This window comes from Otolemur garnettii, unplaced genomic scaffold (genome assembly GCF_000181295.1).
Source record: "Otolemur garnettii isolate 467f Iridium unplaced genomic scaffold, OtoGar3 scaffold00032, whole genome shotgun sequence".
Taxonomy (NCBI): domain Eukaryota; kingdom Metazoa; phylum Chordata; class Mammalia; order Primates; family Galagidae; genus Otolemur; species Otolemur garnettii.
The window spans coordinates 233079-254747 of NW_003852427.1; the positions used below are offsets into that span (position 1 = coordinate 233079).

At 38.5% G+C, this 21669-nt stretch overlaps 1 protein-coding gene across 1 annotated transcript in view; it reads left to right on the forward strand.

Moving 5' to 3' along the window:
- Positions 1-21669, forward strand: part of DOCK3 (dedicator of cytokinesis 3) — a 492344-nt gene that overhangs the window by 190470 nt on the left and 280205 nt on the right. The window contains exon 7 of the mRNA XM_023512988.1: positions 16205-16286. Within this exon, the coding sequence (XP_023368756.1) occupies positions 16205-16286 (82 nt within the window). The remainder of the gene's footprint in view (positions 1-16204; positions 16287-21669) is intronic.

Sequence of the window (21669 nt, forward strand, 5' to 3'; positions counted from 1 at the left end):
TTACTTTTGTGGTGGAGGATTGCACTGGTCATTATCGAGGATAGGTTTAAGAATTTCCTGGAGAGCTGGTTTAGTTATGGCAAATTTCTTCAACATGTGAATGTCGTTAAGGTATTTAATTTCTCCATTATAAATGAAACTCAGTTTAGCTGGATACAGGATCCTGGGTTGAAAGTTGTTTTGTTTTAGGAGATTAAAGGTCAGTGACTATCCTCTCCTAGCCTGAAAGCTTTCAGCAGAGAGATCTGCAGTCATTCTTATACTCTTCCCCTTGTAGGTTGTGGTTTTGTTACGTCTAGCTGCTCTCAGAATTTTTTCTTTCATCTTAACTTTAGTGAAGTTAATTATGATGTGTCGGGGGATGTCTTGTTTAGGTTGAATCATGCTGGGGTTCTGAAACTATCTGCTATCTGAATTTCAGAATTTCTTGGCATGTCTGGAAAGTTCTCTTTCATAATTTCATGAAGAAGAGCCTCTGTGTTTTGTGAAGCCACTTTGTTGCCTTCAGGGATTCCTATAAGATGAATATTAGTTTTCTTCAAATTATTCCAGAGCTCTCTGAGAGAAAGATCCGTCTTTGCTGTCCATTTCTCTTCCTCTTTGAGTGCTTGGGCATGGTCAAAAGCTTTGTCTTCAATGTCAGAGATTGTTTCTTCTGCCTGTTTCATTCTGTTACCAAGGGATTCTACTGTATTTTTCAGATCTTTGATGGCTGCAACCTCTTCCCTCAATGTTTCAAAATCTTTGGTCATTTTATCTTTGAAATTGTTGAATTTTTGAGACATCTTTTGAATAATTTCTTGAAATTCTAATTCCCTCCTTTCTTACATTCTGTTAATCTTATTTGCTATCCAAATTCTGAACTCGATTTCTGACATCTCAGCCATCTGTTTATGGATGGGGTCTTCAATTGCTTCTGCCCCATTTTTCCTTTGGGGAGTTGATCTACTCTGGTTATTCATGTTGCCTGAGTGTTTCTGCTGATTCTGCCCCACGCTGAATTTACGCATTTGTAGTCTGTCCCAGAACCATTCCTCCAGTGGCTGCCACCGGAGAAAATGCTGCCTTCCTCTGGATGTCCAGAGAGTTAGGGCATGTCTATCCGGAAAAGCCTCAGGAGTGTGAGCCTTATTGTTCCCACTCCTGTGGCTGCTGCTTTTTGCCTTGGGGCACCACTGCTCTAGTATGGATCCCTCTCAAGTGACTGTCCTATCGCAGTTCTTGGGCAGCCTGAGCCTGGCAAGGGTGGCGAAGGCAGCAGGGAATCCGCCTGCCACTAGGGGAATGCAGGGCTCAAGCAAGCAGCAGGTCTCTGGCCACCCAGCGCCCAATAATGGTGGTGGGAGCAGTGGGGATTCCACCTGCCACCAGGGGAGTGCAGGGCTCAAGCAAGCAAGCAACAGGTCTCTGGCTGCCAGGCACCCAGAGAGGGTGGCTGGAGTAGCTGGGAAGCCCCCTGCCACCGGGGGAGCACAGGGTTTAAGCAAGCAAGCAGCAGGTCTCTGGCTGCTCAGCTCCTGGAGAAGGTAGCAGAAGCAGCAGGGAGTCTGCCTGCCCCCAGGGGAGTGCAGGGCTCAAGCAAGCAGGCAGCAGGTCTGAGGTTGCCTGGTGCCTGGAGAGGGTGGTGAGATTAGTGGGAAATCCGCCTGCCACCAGGGGAGCACAGGGCTCAAACAAGCAGCAGGTCTCTGGCCACCTGGCACCTGGAGAGGGTGGCAGGAGCAGTGGGGAATCCACCTGTCACTGGTGAAGCACGGGGCTCAAGCAAGCAATCAGCAGGTCTCTGGCTTCCCAGCACCCGGAGAAGGTGGTGGGAGCAGCAGGGAAGCCACTTGCCACTGGGAGAGTGCAGGGCTGAAGCAAGCAAACAGCAGGTCGCTGGCCGCCTAGTGCCTGGAAAGAGTGGTGGGTGTAGTGGGGAAGCCGCCTGCCATGAGGGGGAGCACAGGGCACAGGGAAGACATGCATTTATCTATCTGTTCTTTCAGCTCAGCTCTCCTTCAGCTTCATTGGGTTCTCTCTGGCCATTATCTCTTCCCCTGGTCTGGGGGAAGTTTTGTTGAAAACTAGCTCTAGTCTGCTCTCATTCCCTGTTCTCCCGTATTCTTGTTGAATGTGAAAGTTGGAGTTAGGGAAAATAGCCAACCCAAAGATTTAGCAAAGTACAAAACACATTGACACCAAATGAGCAATTAAACAGACAAAAATATTACCAGACACACAAGTACACTGATGCACAGACAATCATAAACAAGTAAACAAACAGACAAAAAAGAAACAAAAACAAAAAAAAATGGTAATCCTAAAATGATTAAAAAAAGAAAAAAGGAAAAGAAGAAAAGAAAAAGAAAAAAAACAAAAACAAAACAAAACAAAAAAGACTCTATTAGACTGCTGTATGCACTCTCAGCAACTGGTCCGTAGGAAACAGTGCTATGGAGACGCCCTTTTTGGAGTTTCACAATATGTCTGCTTCCTGACTGGCCGCCCAGCCTTGGCTGTCTTGTTCTAGACGACACCATATCGGCCCTCCAAATTCGGCATAGGAGTCCGCACTTCACCAGATTATCCACTCAACTCCTAGTTTCCCCTCGATCTGGGAAATTGTAATCTTCCATGGGGAAGGGACTGGTTGCCACTGATGCCCGCGGATTCAGCGCAGAGCACAAAAGAGCCCTCAGCCTCTGTGAGGGAGGGGCTGGCCTCCACACAGAGCACAAAAGAGCCCTTAGCCTCCGTGACGGGGGGCTGGCCATGGCCGATGCCTGCAGACTCAGTGCAGAGCACAAAAGAGCCCTCACTCTCTGTGAGGGAGGGGCCGGCCACCATCAAAACCCGAAGACTCCACCTGGAGCACAAAAGAGCCCTCAGCCTCCATGTGGAGCACAAAAAAGTCCTCAGCCTCTGCACAGAGCACAAAATAGCCCTCAGCCTCCGCAATGGGGGACCAGCCACAGCTGATGCCAGCAGACTTCATGCAGAGCACAAAAGAGCCCTTGGCCTCTGCAGGGGAGGTGCCAGCCACTGCCAATGCCCCCGGACTCAATGTGGAGCACAAAAGACTTTTCCATCTCTGTAGGAGAGGGTTTGGTTGCCACTGTCACTCACTGCTTCAGCGTGGTGCCACAAAGACTTATCTAAAGTTACAATGTTTGTCTATTTTCTAAGTGGGGACCTTTCCCCTCACTTTTCTATATGGATGCCTAGAGCCCTGCCTCTCCAAACAGGGTCCAAACACCTCCCCTTTCTGGTCACCAAATGCTGTGCAGGAGTCCACGCCTCACCACACTCTCTGGAAAACACCCAAACTCCCCACTGATTGGGAACAGCAGTCCTCTGTGGGGGAGGGACAGGTTGCTGCAGTCTCAGGCCGCCACAGCTAGCACTGCTTCAGCTGTGGTGCTGAGTTTTCTCTGGCAGATACCATGGCTTTGGGTCACAATTCCAGTCCAGCAATCTGCCTCTTTGCTGCACAGCCTACATTGCCTGTGTGTGCCAACACTCCATGCAGGGAAGGATCCAGCACCCCCACTCTCACCTGAAACCGCGAGGAGAGTTGATCCAGAGATGCATTCCCTCCGCCATCTTGCTCCACCTCTGCCTTTGTGGGATTCAATGTGTTGATTATTTGTACAAATTGGAATGCTTACATCCTACTAATTAACATAGCTTTCACCTCATTTACTTAATCACAGTGTTAAGACATTTGTGTTCTATACTTGATAGATTTAACTTGTACTCCTACAATATGCTCCATAGGTGTGGTCCCAAAATTAACCCTCCCTCTATCAAACCACTCCCTCCCTTCCCATTCCTCTCCCCTTCCCTCATTCATCCTGAGCTATAGTTGTGATTCATCATTTATATGAAAATGTGAGTGATTATAAATTGGTTTCATAGTAGTACTGAGTACATTGGATATTTTTTTCCCCATTCCTGAGGTACTTTAAATATTTTCTCTGACACTGTAGCTTGTCCTTTCATTTTCTTATCAGTGAGAAGACAGTTGTATTCTTTTATTTTTATTAAATCATAACTGTGTACATTAGTGCATTTATGGGGTACAATGTGATAATTTGATATACAATTTGAAAAGCTTACATCAAACTTTTAACATAACCATCACCTCACTTACTTATTTGTTGTGGTAAGACATTTATACTCTACTCTTAATAGTTTTAAAAAATAACATTGCATTATGCACAATAGATGAGATCCCACCAAATACCCTCCCTCCTCCTGACCTCCCCCTTCCTTTCCCCTCTTCCTCCTCTTCTCTCTTTCTTTCCAGACAATAGTTTTTTATCATCCATATGAAAATGTAGGTGATTATATGTTGATTTCATAATATATTGAGTACATTGAATACTGTTTCTTCCATTCTTGAGATACTTTACTAAGAAGAATATGTTCCAACTTCATCCATTTAAACATAAAAGATGTAAAGTCTCCATCTTTTTATGGCTGCATAAAAGATGATAGATCTTTTTATGGCTGCATAGAAGTATTCCATGGTACACCACAATTTGTTCATCCATTTTTAACAAATTAGTTGATGGACACTTGGCTTCCTTCTATGACTTGGCAATTATGAATTCAGCTGCAATAAACATTCTGCTGTATATGTCCTTCTTGTAAAATGATTTTTTATCATCTGGGTATATACCTAATAGAGGCATTACAGGATCAAATGTTAGGTTCACTTTTAGTTCCTTGAGTGTTCTCCAAACTTCTTTCCAAAAAGGATGTATTAGCTTGCATTCCCACCAGCAGTGTAGAAGTGTTGCCTTCTCTCCGCATCTACACCAGCATCTGTAGTTTGGGGATTTTGTTATGTGGGCTAATCTTACTGGAGTTAGATGGTATCTCAAAGTGGTTTTGATTTGCATTTCTCTGATGAGTAAAGATGATGAGCATTTTTTCATGTCTTTGTAGGCCATGTGCCTGTCTTCTTCAGAAAAGCTTCTGTTCAAGTCTCTTGCCCACATAGAAATGGGGTTATTTGTTCTTTTCTTATTAATTCATTTGAGTTCTCTGTGGATTCTAGTTATCACACCTTTGTCAGAGCATAACCTGCAAATGCCTTTTCCCATTCTAAAGGTTGTTGTTTGCTTTACTTGCTGTGTCCTTGGCTGTGCAGAAGCTTTTTAGTTTGATCAGATCCCAGTAATATATTTTTGGTGTTGCTTCAATTGCTGGGGGGTGGGGGGGGATCCTCCACATAAAAAATTCTCCCTGGCCAATTTCTTCAAGTATTTTCCCTGTACTCTCTTCTACTATTTTTATAGTTTCATGTCTTAAGTTTAAATCTTTTATCCAATGAGAGTCAATCTTTGTAAATGATGAGAGATGAGGGTCAGTTTAATTCTTCTACAGGTTGCCAGCAAATTCACCCAGTACCACTTGTTAAATAAGGAATCTTTCCCCCAATGAATGTTTTTGATAGGATTATCAAAGATCAAATAACGATAAGTGGCTGGGTTCATCTCTTGGTTCTCCATTCTGTTCCATAAATCTACCTCTTGGTTTTTGTGCTAGTACCAGGATGTTTTCATCAATATAGATTCATAGTATAGCCTGAAGTCTGGTAATGTGATACCTTATAGTATAACCTGAAGTCTGGTAATGTGACTTGTTTTTATTTCTGAGTAATGTATTGGCTATTCAAGTTTTTTTCTGATTCCATATAAAATGAAGTACTATTTTTTAAAGATCTTTAAAGTATGACAATGGTGCTTTAATGGGGATTGCATTAAATCTGTAGATTGCTTTGGGTAGTATGGACATTTTAACAATGTTGATTCTTCCCAGCCATGAACATTTTCCATTTGTTATCATCTTCTGTTATTTCTTTTCTCAGAGTTTCATAATTCTCTTTGTAAAGATATTTCACATCCTTTGTTAGGTAAATTTCCAGATACTTCATTTTTTTTGGCACTACTATTAAAGGAATAGAGTCCTTGATTATATTTTCAGCTTGACTATTGTTGGTATATATAAAAGCTACTAATTTGTAAGTATTGATTTTGTAACCTGAGACATGGCTGTATTCCTTGATCACTTCTAAGAACTTTGTAGTTGAGTCCTTGGGGTTTTCCAGGCATAAAATCATATCATCTGCAAAGAGTGAAAATATGATCTCCTTTGACCCCATTTGGATACCCTTGATTGCCTTCTCTTGTCTGATTGTGATGGCTAAGACTTCCATTACTATGTTGAATAGCAATGGAGACAAAGGGAATCCTTGTCTAGTTCCAGATTTAAGTGGAAATGTTTTCAATTTTACTCCATTCAATATGATGTTGGCTGTGGATTTGTTGTAAATAGCCTTTGTCAGTTTCAGAAATGTCCCATGTAAGCCTATTTCCTTAAGTGTTCTGATCATGAAAGGGTGCTGGATATTATCGAAAGCTTTTTCTGCATCAATTGAGAGAATCATGTAGTCTTTATTTTTCATTTTCTTTATGTGATGTATTATATTTATAGATTTACATGTGTTCACCCAACCTTGTAACCTTGGGATAAAACCAACTTGATCATGGTGTATGTTTTTTTGATGTGTTGTTGTATTCTTTTTGCTATGATCTTACTGAATATTTTTGCATCAGTATTCATTAATGATATTGGTCTATGATTTTATATCTTTCCTAGGTCCTTTCCTGGTTTAGGGATCAGGGTGATATCTTCTTCATATGATGTTTTGGGAAGTAGTCTTTTCTTTTTCTATGTTTTGGAAATGTTATATAACATGAGTATCAGTTCCTCTTTAAAATTTTAGTAGAATTGTGATGTGAAGCTATCTGGTCCTGGACTTTTCTTTTTTGGGAGATTTCGTATTGTTGATGCTATTTCAGTGCTTGATATAGGTCTGTTCAGCATTTCTAATTCTTTCTGGCTGTGTCTTGGAAGGTGGCATGCTTCCAGGTATTGGTTCATTTCCACCAGATTTTCTTATTTCAGAGAATAGAGTTTTTTGTAGTAATCATTGAGGATTTTTTGAATCTCTGAGTTATCTGTTATTTCTCCTTTATCATTTATGATTGATGATATTAGACATTTTACTTTTCTGTTTCTGGTTAGGTTAGCCAAAGATTTATCAATTTTATTAATATTTTCAAAGAACCAACTTTTTGTTTTGTTGAGCTTCTGAATGATTCTTTTGTTTTCAATTTTATTTAATTCTGTTCTAATTTTTATTATTTCTTTTCCTCTCCTGGGTTTGGGGTTGGGATGTTCTTCCTTTTCTAATTGCTTGAGGTGACCCATTAAGTTGTTAACTTCCTCTCTTTCTGTGTTCTTGATGAAGACTTCTAATGCTATAAATTTCCCTCTTAGGACTGGCTTTGTAGCATCCCATAGGTTTTGATAATTAGTGTCTTCATTGTCATTTTGTTCTAAGAAGTTGCTGATTTTCTTCTTAATCTAATCTTTGACTCAGGTATCATTTAGCATAAGGTTATTAAGTTTCCATTGCTTAGTTTGAGTATGCAGATTCCTATTGCTATTGAGTTCAACTTTTTTTTTAATTCTTTTTTTTACACATAGATCATGTATACATTAATGCATTTATGGGGTACATTTGGATACCACCCATGATTCTAGTCTTATCCACTATTCTGGAGATGACCACTACTATTAGTTTAGCATGAAATCATTCAGACAGTTTTTTCATATATATATATACACACACACACAACAATATAGAAAAAATATTGCTGTCTTTTTTCTTTTATATATATATATATATATACACACACACATACCCAACAATATAGAAAAAGTATTGCTATTCAGTTGAGTAGAGTGCGTAATAGCATCATACTATTGAGCTAGTATTTCAATTTCATTATCCTATTCAACATTTTCTAAATGGTTATTGTTGAGGTCAAGGAAAGTGATTAATTTTTGTATATTGGCCTTTTATCTTTCAATCTTGATGAACTTTGTAAGACGTACTAACAGTTCATTAATCCACTCATTTTATTTCTTGAGTAATTTTGGTCATTTATATGATCCTAGAAATGGATCCTTTCTTCTAGAGATTATAATTGAATTTCATAAAGATTATAATCACCCTTAAATCTATATTGCCTAAAATTATTGATGCTTTCTGCTTTCTTTTTGTATTTTTTTTTAAGAACACTTACAGAACTAAAAATAGACCTGCCATTTGATCCTGCAATTTCTTTATTCTTTATTAGGTATATATCCAGAAGACCAAAAATTGAATTACAACAAAGATATTTGTATCAGAATGTTTATTGCAGCCCAATTCATAATTGCCAGGTCATGGAAGAAGCCCAAGTGCCCATCGACCCACAAATGGATCAATAAATTGTGGTATATGTACACCATGGAATACTATGTAGCCCTAAAGAAAGATGGAGACTTTACCTCCTTCATTTGTACATGGATGGAGCTGGAAAATATTCTTCTTAGCATAGTATCTCAAGAATGGAAGAAAGAGTATCCAATGTACTCAGCCCTACTATGAAACTAATTTTATAGCTTTCATAGGAAAGCTATAACCCAATTATAGCCCAATAATATGGGGAAAGGGGAGAGGGAGGGGAGGGGTGGGGGAAGGATGAGTGGAGGCAGGGTGATTAGTAGAATCACACCTATGGTTTATCTTATAAGGATACATGTGAATCTTTCTAAATGTAGAATATAAATGTCTTAATACAATAAGAAAATAACACGAAGGCTATGTTAACCAGTTTGATGAAAATATTTCAAATTTTATATAAAAACAGCACACTGTACCCCATGATAGTATTAACGTACACAGCTATGAGTTCAACTTTTATTCTGTGATGGTCCAAGAAGATACAAGGAATAAGTTCTATTCTTTTGAATTTATTAAGATTAGACTTGTGTCCTAAGATATGATCTATTTTAGAGGATGATCCATGGGCTGATGAGAAGAATGTATATTCAGTTTGGTTTGGAGGAAATGTTCTGTAGAAGTCTCTTAAAGCCATTTGTTATAGGGTCAAGTTCAAGTCCATTAGTTCTTTGTTTCGTTTTTTCTTGGAGTATCTATCCAAAACTGCCAAAGGGGTGTTAAAATCTCCAACTATTATAGTGCTGGAAGACATCAAATTATTCATATCTTTCTGGATTTGCTTTATAAATTGAGGAGCATTCTAGTAGGGTGTGTAAATGTTAAATATTTAAATCTCTTCATGTTGCATGTTTCCCTTGACAAATAAGTAGTGTCCATCCTTATCTTTCCTTATCTTTGTTGGATTAAAACCTATTTTATCTGCAAATAGAATTACAACCCCTGATTTTTTCTGATTTCTCCGTGCCTGTATTATAGATAACTATTCCTTCACCCTGAGTCCTTCGTTATCTTCTTTTTTTGAGGCAGAGTCTCACTGTGTCACCCTCAGTAGAATGTCATGGCATCACAGCTCACAGCAACCTCAAACTCTTGGGCTTAAGCAATTCTCTTGTCTCAACCTCCCAAGTACCTGGGACTACAGAGGCCTGCCACAATGCCTAGCTATTTTTTATTGCAGTTGTCATTGTTGTTCAGCTGGCCCAGGCTGGATTTGAACCCACCAGGCTCAATGTATGTGACTGGCACTGTAACCACTGTGCTATGGGCACCAAGACCCTCTTTCGTCTTCTAAGGTAAGGGATTCTAATATTTCTCTCTTTGTAGGTAATTATCTGGCCTGAGTTTTTGTATCCAATCAGCCAACCTGTGCCTCTTTAGAGGACAATTTAAGCCATTCACATTAATTGAGAAGATTGATAGGCATGGTGACACTTTAGGTGACATGTTTTTCAAGTGTCCAGTGGACATTTTTAATCCTTTTACCATTGTGGGAGTTCAGCTTTGTTCAATAATTTCTGGGTGAGTTTACTTTGGTGGTAGACCTTTCTTCTCAGCATTATGGAAAATGGGTCTGAGAATATACTGTAGAGCTGGTTTAGTTATGGCAAATTTCCTCAACATGTGTGCGTCAGTGAAGTATTGATTTCTCCATCACAAATGAAACTCAGTTTAGCTGGATAAAGAATCCTGGGATGGAAGTTGTTTTGTTTTAGGAGACTGAAGGTCGATGACCATCCTCTTCTGGCTTGAAAGGTTTCAGCTGAGAGGTCTGCAGTCATTCTAATATTTCTCCCTTTGTAGGTGATGCTTTTCTTACATCTGGCTGCTTGCAGAATTTTCTCCTTCTTTAACTTGGCAAAGTTCATTACAGTGTATCTAGGAGATGCTTTGTTTGGATTGAGTCATGTTGGGGTTCTGAAACTGTCTACTATCTAAATTTCTGTATCTCTTGCCATGCTTGGGAACATCTCCTCCATGGTATCTTGGAGTAGAGCATCTGTGCCTTTAGGACCACCCTCTTCTCCTTCAGGAATTCCTATAAGACAAATGTTTGATCTTTTGGATTCCCTCTCTCAGGGAATGGTCTATTTCTGCTCTCCACCTCTCTGCCTCTTTGAGCATTTGGGCATGTTCAAAAGCTTTGTCTTCAACTTCAGAGATCCTTTCTTCTGCCTGTTCCACTCTATTACTGAGGGATTCTACTGTATTACAAAGCTCCTCAAATAACTGTCTAATTTCCTTAAGCTCTGCTATTTCTTTTCTCATTACGTCCATATCCTTGGAGATTTTGTCTTTGAATTCATTGATTTCTTGAGACAATTTTTGAACTACTCTTTGAATTTTAATTTCTAACTTTTCTTCCATTCCATTGATCTTATTTCCCATCCATATTCTGAATTCTATTTCTGACATTTCAGCCATTTGTCTATGAATGATATCTTCTATTTTATCTCCTTCATCATTCCTTGGGGGAGTTGATTTGCACTGATTATTCATGTTGCCAGAGTTCTACCTCTGGTTCTGCCCTATGAGTATTTTCTACAGTTAAGCTATTTAAAGTGGTAGGATAAGATTTGTTTGGGAGCTCCAGGAAGTAGGGTTAATCCACCCTTAAATAATGAGCTGGGGCTTGTGACTGTGGGTTTTCCCCTACAGCCTTACAAAGGTCCCTTTCAGAGCTGTAGCCTAAGACTCTGAAGACCTGCTTAGTAGGAGAATGCTAGATGGCTCTGACCTAATATCATCCACCTCGACCTAATCTTAAGGAGTAGGCTGGGATCTTATCTGGGGAGAGATACAATCACCTGTGCTGCCCTGCCCCCCACCAGCAATAGCTAGTGAAGAAGATTCAGTCCTTTCCCACTTTAAAACAACCAGCACTCAATCTCAGAGGGACCCCAGGTGGACAGCCCAGGTCTAGAGTTCTATTCAGATTGACCTAGACAGTACAATCACTGCTCAATAGGGAGAGCTCAAGAGGTCTCCAATATCCTGATGGTGGAAATCCACAGACAGTTCCAACCAGCATACAAAATGTGATGGAGCCTGGTCTCCTCTGGTGGACCACCAATTTTGGAAAGGTCACTTGCCACAGTCAGGACAAAGGCATCAGCACCTCCACCCTTGTAAGTCTGAACTGGGCCTCATTTTACCAACCCTTGAAAGTCCAAACCTGGCATGATCGGCCAGCCCTTTATAGTTCAAACTGGGCACCAGCATTTCACCCTTGAAAGTCTAAACTGGGCGTCAGTGGCTCTGCCCTTTAAAGTCCAAACCAGGGATCAGCGCCCAGCCATTGAAAGTCCAAACTGGGCGCCCACCACTCTACCCTTGAAAGTTTAAACCAGGTGCCAGTGGCTGCACCCTTGGAAGTCCAAACCAAGTGCCCGTGGCTGTGCCCTTGGAAGTCCAAACCCAGCACACCCAGCTCCATCCTTGAAATTCTAAACCAGGTGCCAGTGGCTGTGCCCTTCACAGTCCAAATGGGGCACCACAAGCTCCACCCTTGAAATTCCAAACCAGGCACCTCCATCCTTGGAAGTCCAAACCGGGAACCCACAGCTCTGCCCTTAACAGTCTAGACCAGGCACCCCTGGCTCTGCGCTTGAAATTCCAAACCTGGCGCCTCTGCCCTTGGAAGTCCAAACTGGTGTCAGTGGCTCTGCCCTTTAATGTCCAAACGGAGAGTCCATGGCTCTGCTCTTAGAAGTCTGAACAGGGATCAGCCCCACCCCACCCCCCATTAAAGTCCTAACCAGTTGTTAGTGGCTCCACCCCCAAAAGTTCCAATGCGGGTGAGCTCACCTGCCCATGGCAGCCCTAACCTGGCATCAGAGATTCCACCCTTGAAAAGTCCAAAGTGTTGGGGGGAGAGGGGCAATGTCCCTAGTGTTTCTCTTTCCTAAAGTCCCTCTCTTCCCACAACCCCCTGCCTCCACTGAGTCACTGTTTCTGCACTTCTATCCTACAATGCCCAGACATCCTAAGGAATGGCCAAACACTCTGGGTTCTGCAGGGTATAGACCTTCAGACCACAGGGCAAGGGGGGAAGGGTGTGCTGAAAGTTCAGTATTACGGGGAGAGTATTTATTCAGTTTTATGTTGGGCAGGATGATGCCCAGGCTCACTGGTGGGACCTCTCTGGGGGAGAATGCCCAGATTTTGTGACTCTCACCCCCTGGGGTAAAATGAGAGGTCTTTTGTTTCTTGCTTGCTTGCAGAGAGTCTGCAGCCAGCCTCCTGCTCTTTCATCCTCAGGGTGCTGGGCTTTGTACCTGGAATTTGTTCACTAGGATCCTCCTCCTTGGAGTCTCAGGTTGCCACAGTGGAAATGATGTGTACTTGTCTACCTTCTTTCCTATCTCAGCTCCCTTCTTTCAGTTTCAGAGACCAAATCTGTCCAGAATCTGTCCTGGTCAGGACTCTGGCTAAAGTTTCCTCTCTTTGGCCATCTTCTTCCTTATCCAGAAGACAGTTTTAATTTTGATAAAATTTATCATTTTGTTGTGATTTGTAGTATTTGCTTAATTATCTCAGGTCATAACAAGTTTTTTCTAAAAATGACACGAATGTAAACAAGATATGCATGTTACTAGTTCTCATTTTTTTCCTGGGTTTTCTTTTCTTTTTTTTTTTATTAAATGATAACTGTGTTCAACAATGCAATCATGGAGTACAGTGTGATATTTTGATATACAATTTGAGATATTTTCATCAAACTGGTTAACATAGCCTTCATGTCATTTTCTTAGTTGTTATGTCAAGACATCTATATTCTACTTTTAGAAAGATTCACTTGTACCCTTGTAAGATAAACCATAGAGGTGATCCCTCCAATCACCCTCCCTCCACCCGTCCAGCCCCACCCCTCCCCTTCGGCTCCCCCTCCCCCTCCCCAAATTCTTAGGCTACAATTATAAAATTAGTTTCATAGTAGAGCTGTGTACATTGGATACTTTTTCTTCCAATCTTGAGATACTTTGCTAAGAAGAACATTTTCCAGCTCCATCCACGTAAACATGAAGGATGTAAAGTCTCCATCTTTCTTTAGGGCTGCATAATATTCCATGGTGTACATATACCACAATTTATTGATCCATTCGTGGATCAGTGGGCACTTGGGCTTCTTCCATGACCTGGCAATTATGAATTGGGCTGCAATAAACATTCTGATACAAATATCTTTGTTGTAATGTGATTTGTGGTCTTGTGGATATATACCTAATAAAGGAATTGCAGGATCAAATGGCAGGTCTATTTTTAGTTCTCTAAGTGTTCTCCAAACATCTTTCCAAAAGGAACGCATTAGTTTGCATTCCCACCAGCAGTATAGAAGTGTTCCCTTTTCTCCACATCCATGCCAGCATCTCTGGTTTTGGGATTTTGTGATATGGGCTAAGCTTACTGGAGTTAGGTGATATCTCTAAGTAGTTTTGATTTGCATTTCTCTGATGATTAAGGATGGAGAGCATTTTTTCATGTATCTGTACACTGTGCGCCTATCCTCTCCAGAGAAATTTCTTTTCAAGTCCCTTCCCCACCCTGAGATGGGATCACTTGTTCTTTTCTTGCTAATACGTTTGAGTTCTCTATGGATTCTGGTTATCAAACCCCTGTCAGAGACATAACCTAGAAATATCTTCTCCCATTTTGAGGGCTGTCTGCTTGCTTTACTTACTGTGTTCTTGGCTGTGCAGAAGCTTTTTAGTTTGATCAGGTCCCAGTAGTGTATTTTTGATGTTGCTTCAATTGCCCAGGGGGTCTTCCTCATAAAATTTTCACCCAAACCAATTTTTCCTGGGTTTTCTTATTATTTTATAGCTTAAGCTCTTATTTTAGGCCTCTGATCCATTCAAGCTAATTTTTTATAGGCAAAATCAAGGTTCATTTCTTTTCATATGAATTGTGTAGTACCATTTGTTGAAACTTCTATGCTTTCCTCATTGAATTATCTTAATACTTTCATTGAAAATCAATTGATTTGGGTGGTTCCTGTGGCTCAATGGGTAGGGCACTGGCCCCATATACTGAAGGTGCCAGGTTTGAACCCAGCGCTGGCCAAACTGCAACAAAAAAATAGCCAGGCATTGTGGTGGGCGCCTGTAGTCCCAGGTACTCAGGAGGCTGAGGCAGGAGAATCACCTAAGCCCAGGAGTTGGAGGTTGCCATGAGCTGTGATGCCACAGCACTCTACTGAGGGTGATAAAGTAAAACTCTGTCCCTAAGAAAAAAAAAAGAAAGAAAGAAAATCAATTGACTATATATGTAGCTTATACCATCTTATATCAAAGACCTTTCTCAGCTCCACTTAACCCATTTAATTAAAAATGGGTTACTTCCACCTCTTTACAACCATTCTCTAAAGACTGGCCTAAACTCAATGTTTGTGTTTTCCTCACATCTTACTCCTTCCACTGGCATCTTTCTGTATCATTCCATTAAAACAGTTCTTGCCAGAATCACCAGTAATCTCTATTCTAACATTAAGTGGGACACAGTTTTGTTCTTGTCTCATATGTCTCTCAGTGGCCTTGGACCTTATTTATCCCTCCTTCTCTTTCAGATGCTCTCTTCCCTTAACTAAAGTAGAACCCCACCATTCTTATTTTTCTTCTGTTTTTCTGTTTGCCCCCATGTGTCTATTTTGCTAGTTCTTCTTTTACCTATTTCTTAAATATCACTATCTCTAAAGATCTGACCAAAGCCCTTTTTTCTTCTCATTCTATGCATATTTTTGCTTATTTCTAACTATTGCCCTGGCTGAAGAATCTCAGACTCGAATCTTTAGAAACTCATGTCTACATGTTTAACTTCCTACCAGGACCGTAGCTCTATGAAGAAAAAGTATCTTTTATATATATTTATACATATCTTGTTCACGTTTATCTTCACATGCTTAGCACATAAAACTTAATAATTATTTATGGGCTTAATGAAAAAATGAATCCATGAACAAACTAATGAAACCATGCAGTTGATGTTCCATCACATCATAATTCTAACATAATTTTTTAACATCAGTCCTTTTACAGATGCCACATATGTGTTCCTCTGGGGGAACAAGAGAAATAAATTACTTTTAGAATCACATCCTTTGTCTTCGCCATGGCTGAGTTTTCCTATTACAGTTGGTAGTGAATCTTAGGATAAAGAGATGACAATAAGATTTTGGACAGAAGCAAAATGGAGATGAGAAAGCAAGGAAACATTTCTCCGAATGTTGCAAACACTGTTCCTAAGGTTTTCTAATTCAATAATGTCTTTCAGGAATTACCTATATTATTAAGGGAATAAAGTATTTAGTGGCTCTACTATTAAACTCTGATGTAGCTTTAGTTATAATACACCATTTGTCTTTGAATTTCCACAAAAGTTTTTAAAAGTTCCTGTAGCATTTTTAACCCTAAAGTGATTCTTGAAAGTTATATAGGAAGATGTAGATTGGTTAATGTAGATTCTTTTGGATCTAATATGATGAAGATTTTTATGAGGATCTGAGTGCTCAGGTAAAAAAAAAAAAGTATATGCCTGTTATGAGTTGGCATCACGTGAGGTGCTTTGGGGCTTTGAGGGAAGAATATGAGATACAGTCCTCATTACCGCCTTCAGGTAGCACATACCTTCAGTGAGATAAGACATACAGTTGCAACCAGCAAGTAAATAGTAACACCTATTACACCATTTATAGTATCATTTGCATGTTTGCATGTTTCTTGGCAGGAAAAAATAGGGCAACCTGCCACTAGACATGTGTATTTGGTCTTGTCACCACAAGCTGTAAGTGGTAAGTATTTCTCTATAGGTGCTCTTTCTATTTGCACTTCCTCACATTTCTCTTTCTTCCCTGCATTTCAGTGAGCGGTTTCTTGTGAGACTAAACAAGAATGGTGGACCACGGAACCCAGAGAAGATAGAACGAATGTGTGCCCTTTTTACAGTATGTGTAAATTCTCTTTCCTCCCTTTGCTATGGACTTTAACCAGGGACCTGCTATGTAGCTATGATCCTGGAAACAAGCATTTTGTTGTCATTTCTGCACACACTGGGGAGAATAGGACTTGATTCATGTTTCTATTGAGTTTTAATGAAATATTTATAGGAAACTGGAATTAGCTACAGTTTTAAACTGAATTTTTATTGAAGAAATATAATCAAGTACCCTTTACTGATATAGATTTTATAAGCTGTTTCATATAATTAACACTTAAAATCTAATAAAAGTCTTTCTTACTATTATTATCCAAGGCCACTGAGAATTTCTCTCATGTGTAAATATAATTTCCTTTAAAGGCATCCACAAAATTTACAGCTTCGATGTTGGTGAGTTCACATACTGTGAGACTAACTTAGTCCTCTTCCAAATACCAGTTGGAAGATCTTTTCCTCCTATGATCTGAATTTAGTTTTTACTGAATAACCAGACTCTTGTTCATGGTCTTTGAAATCATAAACACATCAACTCAGAGAAGGTTTGGGAATATGCTTATGAGAAAATACTAAACTTTATAGTGCCACATAGCCTTATATATTCTTCAGGTTGATTTTCATTTACTTATTTGTTTTTACCCAGTTAAAAAACCTAATTATCCAAGTTTATTTATTTGAGTTAATTTATTTGCTCAAGAAAAAAACAAGACTGTGTCACAATTTTAAATCAGTTTTGACTATTATGGATTATTTGATTTGTTTCATTGATACTGAGATATGTCAAAACCTATTGTGTCTGCAAAGATGTGATAATCTCACAGTGTCACTGACCTTGCCATGTGGTACATGATTGATTGTGGCAATCAGATATCTTAAACTTTATGGTATACCTCTTAAATGCAAATATGATTTATCTGGAGATCTGATATGTAACTTTCTATGAAAGATTAAATTTCATTTGTGTATCTCACTTTTTACTTCATTTACTACAAATTTACCTTTTAAAACATCAAATGATGTTATTATTGCAGAATCAGAACCCACTTTCACAGGGATAGCTTTTATTGAAAATGTTGCAGATGTACAGAAAAATGTATGAATCTGGTTAAGCCAAAATAATGTTTTATTCATCTTTGAGCTTAGCATTCAAGTCCTAGAGATAATGCAAGAAGAAAGAACTGGAAAAGCAGATCCAGGAAGATGGTTAAGGGAGTTGAGTTGGTTTAATCTGGAAAGATCAATGTTCTCTCTTGAACCCCAACCCTAACCCTAACCCTAAACCTAACCCTAAGGAATAGAATTCAAAGTGTAGTTAATGAGATTTAGGTTAAACTATTGGATGAGAGCTTCTGACGTGAATTCCTGAATACTTAAGGTGGTTTCATGGGAACTCCTTTCTAAAACAGAATTTAAAAGATATGACACTCATTGTCTAGAATGTCTCAGTACACTTAGGAGGTTTTTCTAGATCCTGATTCTCTGATAGTATCTGGTAAAGCAGCAGCAGAATTTGTTGATGTTCTTTGGATTTCTGGGATTAAAGCTGTGTGTGTTATCCTTGAATCCTTGAATATGATGAGTATAGTTCTTGTCTCTTGAAAGATAAACTTAATTATGATGGTATTTGAATGTAATTACAATACATCAACAATTTCACTTAGCTTTTTAATTATCCATATAGACTCAGAGGCCAAAGCTATAGCTGCAAATTTATAAATCAAAGATGGACATAACATTCAGAATGTGTTCTTCTTCTGGATAATGGGAAAACCCAAGACTGCTACATAAACTATTTCCATAATTCCCTTTGCAGTCCAGGACTGGAGTTTTGTTTTTTATTTTTTTAAAGGTCCCAAACATGATTTGAAGAATTTTTACAAAGCACAAGAGATTTCTGAATAAGATTATCTTAGCAAGGATTGTTATTTTTACTTTAAGCTATGTAAAATAAATAACTTTGGTGGAACCTGTTTTCTCATTTTCTAAGACATGAGTTCCTCCTATGAGAAAAGCATTTCCTAGGTTGGCATATATGCTACAAAGTATCAGAGTAAATACAGAAAAATGTATCCACAACTATGGTTGATGTTGTTAGTTTACCTAACTTAGACTAGAGAAAAGAAGACCATACAAACAGCAGATTACAGGATTACTCAGCTGACTTCAGAGCCACATGACAGTCACATTATTTATGGTTTCTCTTTGAAGCCTTATTTTTTTCTGACCTTAATGGTTTTAGGGTTTCCTGTAAAGAAAGAATTTTATGCAAGAAGGAGCAATTTTATACTTACATGACTGACAATGTAATAAGGAATTCTGCTAATTTTCATGATAACAGTGGCTGTATATACAGATATGTGAGAATTCATCTATGTGTATTCACTCATTACTAGATATCCAGTGCCTCACAAAGAGCGCTTGGCAAATACTAAGGTCTCAATAATGATTTGTTATATAAATAAATGAATATATACTTATTTTCTGTTATAGTCAAGTGACCGACTCAGCGAATGAATTTGTGCTGTTATCCCTGCTTTAGTTGACATTATATTTTATACATTTATTGATATTATTCTACATACCAAAATAGGATTTTAAGTGAATATTTCTTAGAGTTCAGAATTGAACTTGATTATTACTGAAATAATATTGTGTATTTAAATATTACTTCTTTTTCTCTAACTTAAGTCTGAATAAATTGGTTTTACTTTATGTCTGTAAATCCTATTATCTTTATAGAAAAAGAGTAGCCCAGGAACAATAGTTAACTTTTCTGTATTTCAAATGGAACATCAGTAGCTGAATCTAAGATATCCTCAATTTCCTCTCCTCCCTGCAATGTAGTTGAGGACCAGCTTTCTTATTATGTATGATTAGAGTTTGGTCCAATGAGCAAATCTAATTTCTATTGTGCAGTCAGAATTCAAACCCTGCTCACCAGATGAATGGTGGGTACATTATCCCTCTTCTTTTCTCCTCATGTAAGTTGTGTGAGTAATTTGACAAGGATAGCCACACTTGGTACTTAGCCTTGAGTGTATTTTTAATAAACCCTACAGTAACTGTGTTTAGCCATAGACTTAACATTTAATAAGATAGCTTTTATGTTTAAAAATGGGGAACTCACAAATAATAATTTTACTTAAAATATTTTGTTGCATTAATTATTATCTTCTTTTTATTGACCTCAAATGAATATCAATAAGAGTTCTGGGTAACATGTACAAAATGGTCAGAAAAGCCCCTATCAGCTACTTGGAAAATACCACAAATTATACTTTAGACTCCTTCCTTTTATTCATTCAGCCAGAGCCAACGGAGAAGTTCAGTGTTACTTTATACCACCCATTTGATTAGTGTTTGGTCATCTTTGGTAACTGGCTTGACTTCTCTAGGTGTACTGGAGTTGATAGTTATCTTAGTCTTTCAGTAGTTTAGGTCAGCAATCTAGGCTGTATGGAAGGAACTATTTTACTTTGAAATGTGTCAAACATTTCTGTGTCCTTAGTAATAGACATGTTTCAATCCCAAAATGTTTTTCAATTTCCATTTGTTATTTAGCACCCATCTTAATACATGTTAAAATACAGTGCTATTGTGTGGCGCCTGTGGCTCAGAGGAGTAGGGTGCCAGACTCATATACCAGAGGTGGTGGGTTCAAACCTGGCCCCAGCCAAAACCTGCAAAATACAGTGCTATTTTGAGAATATGAAGTTCCATTTTAAACCAAGGAACCATTTAGTGAAATGAAGCCTAAAACATCGTTTTTCAATGTCAAAAAACAACTTTCATATAAATATCTTGTGATTCCAGAGCTACCAATTTTATGTGAAATTATTTTGTAACCTATTTCATTATAGGCATATTTTATTATTTTAAGAACTTGGCAAAATTTTATAACCATCTAGAATCTAAAAGTTTTTGTTTCACCATTACGCATTACTTTTTAATGTCTCCTTTTCTTTCATATGTTCAGAACCATCCAACAGACCAAGGTTGAGATGAGGGTAAGGCAAGTAAAACAGGACCTTGAGAGTGCACGCCTTCTTAAATGTTGCACCCCAGGTGCCTTACTTTCCTCACCTTAGTGCTGACCCTACAACAAGGCAAAAAAGAAATTAAGAAACATAGGAACTTTGAATTTCAAAGCTCACTCCAGGTTGTGACTACCACTTGATTGTCCTCGCTCCTTTTCTTTTCTTTTCTTTTCTTTTTTTTTTTTTTCTTTATTGAATAGACAAACATCTGGGATTAGTCAAAAGATGAAAGAGGGAAAGTAAGTAAAACTAAGGTAACCTTTTCTAGAAGCTAAAGGAAAATCATGGGAGCAGTCCTATTAAGGATGATGGATACTCTATCAGTTATCACTATGAATCACAATAATAGCTGGGAATGAGCAGCAAGTTGATGACCTGGTTAAAAACATAAAACAATGTATATTAAAGAATTTCTGTTACTTAAAATACAGTGCATAAAGTATAAATGCATATTCATAAGCACTTAGTTCAATGTGGGTTCTAAATATAAATACTTAATGTATAAGAATGATTTTCATAACTTTCATTTAGAAAGTTTCTGATTCTAAATCAAGAATTGTTTACTTAAAAGAAGCCCTTAAAGTTTTCTAATAGAATTATTTTCAGCCTTATAAGTTAGTACAAATAATAAATATCAGAATTCAGAAATGGGTATCAAATTATTGATGTTTCACTAAAACCAAATTAATCTTTTCAAGGAAATGTACCTACTGTGTAATAATCAGTTGTAAACAATGGAGTCAATGTTAAATTAAAGAATATGCCAGGAGTTTGAGACCAGCCAGGGAAACAAAGAAAGATCCCATCTCTACAAAAAAATTTTAAAAATTACCCAGGCATAGTGGTGCACACCTATAATCCCAGCTACTCTGGAGGCTGAGGCAGGAGGATTGCTTGAGCCCAGGAGTATGAGGTTGCAATGAGCTATAATGCCATTGCACTCTAGCCCAGGCAACAGAGTAAGACCCTGTCTCAAAAAGACAAACAAAAAATTACAGAATAAACTTTTAGAATTTCAGTCACTAATGAGATTTGTTTGTGTTTTGCATATTTTTCTACATTGAATATTTACTCCTTTTGTTACAAAATGTTTTTACATGATGGTAAAATGAACATAGGATAAGGCAATCATGAAGACTTATATGAGAACTTTTGTAGATGTCTGATTTGTTAGATGGTTAAAATGAGATCTGGGAAAGTATTGTCAATAAAATAAATTTCCAAAGGCATATAAGACATCCAAATTCACTGCAGGAATCTTATAAACATTAAACTGCTGTGTGCTGTAATCTTCCTTCCCTTGCCTATTACATATACTGAAACCCAACCACTAAAGTAGTGTTTTTCAACCTTTTT